At 39.0% G+C, this 7,413-nt stretch overlaps 1 protein-coding gene across 6 annotated transcripts in view; it reads left to right on the forward strand.

Moving 5' to 3' along the window:
* The window catches only part of Mast4 (microtubule associated serine/threonine kinase family member 4), a 648,204-nt gene that overhangs the window by 407,374 nt on the left and 233,417 nt on the right, over positions 1 to 7,413 (forward strand). Inside the window, exons 1-2 of one of the 6 annotated variants that reach the window (XM_029566304.1) lie at positions 1,912 to 2,029; positions 6,239 to 6,319. The exons of the other annotated variants lie outside the window; for them this stretch is intronic. Of the exons in view, the coding sequence (XP_029422164.1) occupies positions 1,983 to 2,029; positions 6,239 to 6,319 (128 nt within the window). The 5' untranslated portion in view covers positions 1,912 to 1,982. Of the gene's footprint in view, positions 1 to 1,911; positions 2,030 to 6,238; positions 6,320 to 7,413 lie in introns of those variants that run through there. 6 annotated transcript variants of the gene reach the window in all.

The raw sequence follows: 7,413 nt of genomic DNA on the forward strand, positions 1-7,413 counted from the left end.
TTTGGAGGAGCGGGGGTCATGACAGTGAGTCTCGTTTTAAATATGTTAAATTAGAAATATTGACAAGAAGTCCAAGTGAAAATGGCCTCTGGCCCATTGGCAGGATTGGTCTGAAAGTCACTGTAGAAGATCTGTGTATTGAATTATATTCATGTGTTTTCTAAAGTGGAAATTGCCCATATAAAAATTAAAGAATTTCCGAATTTAACTCTGTTTTTGCTAGCAGTAATTGATTTTGCAGTCTTTTAAAAAAAAAATCATAACACTGATAATTTCAAGTCACCGTTCCTGAGTTGATCCCTCTTTGTGGTCCATAATGCCTTTATTTCTTCTTGTAATACTTTTTCCTTTTGCTAAATGACCATGTCTCTTACCTCCCTATGGAGACAATGACCATCCAACTGCTGCATTTCCAGCATGAATTTGATGCTTCCAAAAGGTAAGAGGGTTGACTAGTTGAATAAGCTTACAGAGAAGTTGGTAACTAGTTAAAATTAACACAGAGCAAGTTGGCAAAGAAAAATGCTCTGGGACTATCACATAAATCTCTGTGGTCTATCCCACCATTGTAGAGTTACATGCAGTTGCTTACTAGAAAGCAACTCAATAAAAATAAGAAAAAAATGGCAAAAGCTACCCAGAGGTAGGTGCAGCTTTGGCAAAATGGGGCAAAGCTGTATTTCAGGCCCCAGTTCCCTCCCTGCCCTGTCCCTTCATGTAGGACATAGTGCCCTGGGACCCCTGCCTGAGAAGGCCTGTGGGATAGGAGTAAACACACCATGATGGAATCCAAGCACTGCCACAGACTGTGTGCCTCATCTGTTGCTTCTGTGAAAACTTGGAGTGTGGTTTCACAGCCTTTGGAATGCAGCCATGCAAACTTGCTATTTTACCTAATTTGATGCTGTGTGTGTGTGTGTGTGTGTGTGTGTGTGTGTGTGTCGCCTTGTAGTACTTGAAAATTAGAATTCTTGATAAAGTCCTGATATGTTCCAGTGTTTCTTCTCAACAAATCAGTGGCTGCCAAATTTTAAAACATTTCAAAATGCATTAAAGGAAGTGACTCAGATATGTTCTTCAGACAGTGACAGTGGAAGTGCACTTAGTTCCAATCTTTAAATACTGAGAAAAAAAAATGTGTTCTTTCAATGATACAGAATGAAACTTGAAAAATATTTGCTATCTTTCCTTCCTAATTCATGTTAGCTGACTTTTGCAAAGTATTGAGCCCCATAAAATACAAACCAGCTTTTCAAAATAAGAATACAAGGTCCTGTCTCCTGCATCTCCAGCTGGCATTTTCCATTGTCGGATTGTGCCTGTTCACAGGAGTCTCCACTTCAAAAGAGTTCAGCTTCCCCCAAATGAGCACAGTTAGTTTATTCCTTTTTCTGATGATTACCATATATAGAAAAAAATCTAATTATTTTCACTGGGCTTCATTTCTCATCTCTTCTGGAATATGAGTGATGCCTGCTGCTCTAAGAAAAGAGTAAGAACAGCTTCCCCTGAGTGGCTGAATTCAGTTCCCAAGTGTCACAGGGCTTGGGGGTGGGGAAAGTCATTGACATTTTACTGAGATGAACTATTTTATCTACGATACTGTCGCTTTATATTTTTCCCCAGTCTGGGTAGTGAAAAGGACTCTTCATTTCACTAAGGTGAAAAGTGGGACTGTGAGTGGAGCGACTTTCTTTTTTTAAAAAAAAATCAGAAACCAATTACTTGATATGCAGAGCTGCAAGCCTCGTTCCTTTAACGAAATCAGTGCAGTGCGCACCACCGTTAACCTGAGGAAAGCCGCTGACAGCTCTTGATTCCGCTAGAGGTGGAAGGACCCAAACTTACAGGATCCCCCTCCCCCTCGAGAGGTTGTTAGTCCAGTCCTTTAGAGAGGTTCCTTTTGGCTCTCTGTCATCACCGGGACGCTAGCAGGGAATGTGTGTCATGGTTACAATAGAGTGTGGTAACATAGAACAACCATGAAAGCCCAGCGGGAAAGGCTACAGATTCCGGGGCTGACCTTGGAGTAAGTATTGTCTGTCTTTAATATTTTAATGCTTTCTGCATGGCACTCGCTTTCCCTTTCTGGGGGACCAATAGCTATTTAGCATTTGTTTGTACTGACAGCCTCAGAGCACTGCAGTGTGAGGTAGAGAAACATGTCTAAATGCATGGCATTTGGTTTCAGCTGATGTGCAAGCCCAGACCCAGCCTTTTGCATTGCAGTCGGAGGGAAGGCGCCGCTGCATATTTAAAGTTACTGAACCTCAGTTCTGGAAACATCTTAACAGCTCATTGTGAAAGAATGTATCAGTAGGCCATGGTATATCTGTCTTTTTCTCCTTTTCGTGTACTGCTCGTTTATGCTCCTGATGCCTGTGCTTGAAGAAAGGCCCCTGTCTGTACTGAATAATAGAAAACATCAGGATGGATGAGAGTGCAGGAAGGGTTATTGTGACAGTCATTAGATGTGATCCATGGTTCATCAGTGTCGCAGAATATTAATGAACTGGAGTACATTTCCAGTCCTCTCTGCAGTCCTCAGCCACTATATGCAATGTGTTTACCTAGTTGAGCACAGTGTTTGCTTGGCTGTTTGGGAACCCATTAACTCACCTCACGGCCTTCAGATTTGAGGCAGCTATGTGAAAATGTCCACATCTAATTTGTGGCGCAGAAGTTAGACATCTGTGATGCAGGAAGTGTCAGCAAATTTTTATTTTAAATCTGTTAGTCAAAGATGCAGAAACTGTGAGTTAGTCTGCACTGGCATACTTCAAATAATAAACAGTAGAATATAAATCTACCAGGAAAATATAAATATCCCTGTTTGTCGTTTACAGTGTGAACAGAAAATGATATTTTGGTGAAATCTTTGGAGTCCCTATAATCTCATACAGGACTCCCTTCAGAAAGAGTCTGTAGGAAGAGAGCTAAGCCCGCCTATGAGTGTCTGTCATTCCTCTCGCATTCTGTAGATGCATCATGCAAGAGAAATTTTCTCCTAAATTAATGCAGTAATGAATGCACAACATTCTAGTGAATATTTTTCAAATCAATCCTCCCTCCAACATCATGTATTTATTTTATTCAAACGAAGTACTCATAAAAAGTTAGAAGGCTCTACAGTCTTCTTGCTGGATGTAGCATTTGTCATAATAGAGATACAAATAATATTTAACCATTGCCCAAGTTTATTTTTCCCATCTCTACCCCCACCCTAGCAGATAAGGCTCAATATCTCCATGGAATATTTTAGCAGTGTACATGGTTCCTGTATTTCTCCCTCCCTCCCTCCTGAGCTCTCACTCGCAGAGGGACAACTGAGACAGCCACAGCTCTAGGTTTAGGACTTAGGGGCACTAACTCCCTGCTTGACTGTTGCCTCTAGTTTTGAAGTCTTGCCACTTGCTTCCTTTGAATTTTAAAGATCTCATTTCACATTAAGTCATTTTTTTCCATCCTTCATTTTTAGCATCTTGTCAACACTGTGGGAAACATTTCAGAGTAACTTTTTTAAATACAAAGTTGATTGTAGCATATGATCCACTTACATTTTGAAAGACTGAGGAGTGTCAGTTTTTTATAATGTTGCTCATAATGACACAAGACATAGAAGTCAGCTAAATATGGAGTTTCCTGGATTTTGATTGGATATCAGACAGCTTCCCTTTAGTCTGGCCTCTACTGTGGTAAATGCTAATATGCATTTAAGCTAGATTATTGCTTTCATCTGAGGAGCTTGTTAGAACAGAGGATTGTACTCAAATGCCATTGTAGTTATTAGTATGTCGTTTACTTTGAACATTTCATTTACAATAGACACAAGTAGACATAGATAACTTGCATTCATTCATGGAGAAAATTAGTCTTTGAGTAAATTCAGCTTCTAAGTACTGTAGAGAAATGTTAGAATGAAATGTCTTATCCCTGATATTATTAAAAGCATATGTAATATATATCATTTTAATTACTTGGAGACCTATTAGAAAGTCTCAACTCATGGAGAAAATATGGCTAGAATAGGTTTGGAATACTATCTAAGGAAACAGTCTGTTTTTCTTTCAGGAGAGTTTACTCCATAGATACTGCAGCTGAGGAATATTACAGGTACATATTTTATACCTGATAGGTGCAGTCCAGAATCTTCTAATCACATGGAAGCAGTTTGATTCCTATTTTTAAAAATGGAAGTCCTAGATATGAGATTCTAAATAAACAAATATTTTGGAAGTCAATGAGTCATCAGTTTATACAGAAATTTGTAAGCACTTTCCACTCTCTGAAAAGGAAGGTAGGTTTTGTTTTAAGTGTAGCATCTGCTTCATAATGCTTCACAACACACAGCATACATGCTTCTGCTTGGAGACAGTGTGGCGTCAGTGCCTATGCATGCCTATTTTAGGACAGGAAAGGACAGATAAGACTGTACAGTACATAGATAAAATGATGGATGTATCTGTGAGCACTCCTGAGAGCTTTCCAATGAGCTGCTAAGTTCAAGTGCAGACATATTAAAAGTCCTTCTCAATGGACTGTGAAGGCAGGAGTCTAGTTCCCAGGAGTCAGTACCTAGTCTACCAGGTATTGACACCAAACTGGAGAATGGTTTGAGAAGATATCAAGCTTCACTAGAATACTTTATTAAGTGAATTGAAGTGTTTTGAACAATAATATCACACTTCAGTTTATGATACATATAGTCAACTCTCAATTATACACACAATGTAAGATAAGGACAGTATTAGGGATTTTTCAATAATAGTAAACTCAAATTTTATTTTGGTTACTGTTTCCAGCTCCCTATACCAATGCAGGGTGCAGCTAGCTTGAAACATCCACCGTGTAGCCTTATCCCAACACCCTGTTCTCTAAGATAAGGAAATACGATGCGGTATAGAACCATGATCCAAGAGAGAAACTGTGTGTTCTTTAGAAAACACATGCTCACTTCAGTTGAAGAGTTGGTAGAATACCTGATTTTCTTTTGCTTTTGCCATGTAAAATTAGTTGGGAATTAACCAGTGTCAACTCTAGCCTCTGAGAAGATCTATTTGCAAGAATCTTGTAAGTATCATACCTAGGACTGGGAACATGGCTTAGAGGCAAAATGTTTGCTGTGCAGGCATGACGACCTAAGTTTAGATTCTCAGCCTCCATAGAATAGCTGATACCTATAACCCCAGTGATGTGGAAGTTGAAACCAAGCAGACCTCAGGGGTTCATGGACAACCAGCCTCACTAAAACATCAAGCTTCAAGTTCAGTAAGACACCCTGTCCTCTCAAGGTGGAGAGCTATGGATTAGGTCAGCCTATAGCTTCCACACAGGTACCACATAGGCAAGTATACTTGCACATACATACACACATGAATGTACCCCCCCCACACACAAAGAAACAGATAAAAACAATGGTATGCAAGTTTTTTACTTCTCTACAAGAAAACAGACATAAGGCCAAAATAACTAAAGATAAATAGACTCTTTTGACCACCTTGTGATGAATATTTGAGAGTTGGCTGCCAAAACTGTTTGGTGGTTTAGATGAGTTGGGAAACAGGTACCACAATTATCCAGTGATTGATGAATTAAAAAAACAAACACCTCATTGATGTATAAAATAGATTATAGCAACAAGTAAGAATTTTTAGTTTTTTTATTGTGAATGTAATCATGAGAAGGCTTATCTTTGGCCTTGAAGCTTAGAAAAAAACCCATACTGGTTCATTGTCATATAGAAGAACTGCTTTTCTCTCAGAAGTATTTAAAACATGTCTATATTATATGAAAATGTTAATGTCTCCTTTTTTAAATCTATAGTATTTGACCTGATTTTTATTTATATTATCTGGTCACTACTTCCCTTTATTTTTGCTATGTCACTAAAGATTCTTAATCTAGAAGAGGTTGTACTCAATGTGTATTCAATATAAAGTAAAGGTAGATTTTCTCTGGTGCAGAAATCACTTCGCAGATATCAGTTGAAGTTGCTTTGTGACAAAGAAAAGGCTCAAAAATGGCAGCTGTAGTTTTTAAAATGTAAATTTCTGTAGGAAGACTTCTTCCTGTTCTGAATTTTACAGCTGAAAAGGCAAGTGATTAGACAATTGCCTGGTAGTATTAGTAATCATGCCCTGGTGATTCTGCCAGAATGAAGCACAGTCCCTTCAGTGAGCTATGCTGGTTTTACTTCAATCACTTCTCCCACTTCGAATGACATTTTTTTAACTTTCAGTCTCACTCCGAGGAGCCTGAGTCCCACCCCATCCAGCCCAGGCAGCCCTTGCAGCCCTCTCCTGGCTTTTCACTTTTGGAGGTAAGCATACCACAGGGCCTGCCAGGATGGCTTTGTCTTTGCCTTCTATAGGACCCACTCAGCACTGGAACAGTCTGAACTCTGCAATACACAGGAACCCACTTTTTAGTTGATGCCCTCCTGTTACCACATTCAGTGAGGGAACTGATGGAATTGTTTGTTCACTCTGTGACTTGGAGGCCATTGAGAAATGTATTCATCCCATGTAGCACATTTTGTGAGTTTTTTGACCTGGTGTTTGGTGATTACTTGTTTGACTATTCTATATATGCTAGTTTTTCACATTACTGTCTTAGGAAATGGTTTGAATTGAATTTCCTAAGTCTGATCCACCTCAAGATAATGTAATTTATTACAGCTTCTAGAAGAATTTCATAATTCAAGTTACAATATCATACTAATTGTTCACACAAACTCTTTGATATACTATTATTTACAGTATAAAATACTGAAATTGCTTAGAAGGGTTTATATTTTTTTCTTTAATTCTTTTTAAAACTCCAATTTAAACACCCCAGCTCTATAGGCTGATTTCAGTTCATTCTTCTCTATTCATTAGAAAAATCTTCCAAAGGAACCTGTGTTTGTCATCTATGTGTCACTGAACAGAATGCCTGAGCTAAACAACTTAGAGGAAGGAGATTTATTTTGACTCCTGGTTTCAGGCTATTACCATGAAATCTGTGGGAAAGATTTGACTTGGGAGATAAATTAAGGACTTTGAACTTTGGTTCTAGTCTTCTACTGATACTATTGTACTTCCTTATAAAAGTGATGTTGTACCTCATCCACTGGACCCCAAAAAGACCACCGAGGACCCAACACACCAAAATGCAAAAGCAAAGGTTTATAGTTTATTCGGGCTTAAGCTCTGGCTCTCAGACCTCACCAACTCAACGGATCCGTGCTGAGAGCCCAGAGTAAGGGAGAGTGGAGCCTTTTATAGGTTTTAGACAAAGAGAGGAGGGAGATACTGAAGATACATTTTGGTTGGTTCAAGGAGCCCACATGCGCCACACAATTTTAAACCGATTGGATGTATAAGATGCAGCCCTGGAAGTTTCCTATTGGTAGGTGCTATTCTCAGGGCTGTG

The sequence above is a fragment of the Nannospalax galili genome, unplaced genomic scaffold (assembly GCF_000622305.1).
Source record: "Nannospalax galili isolate Female #2095 unplaced genomic scaffold, S.galili_v1.0 scaffold518, whole genome shotgun sequence".
In the NCBI taxonomy this organism is placed as follows: Eukaryota; Metazoa; Chordata; class Mammalia; order Rodentia; family Spalacidae; genus Nannospalax; species Nannospalax galili.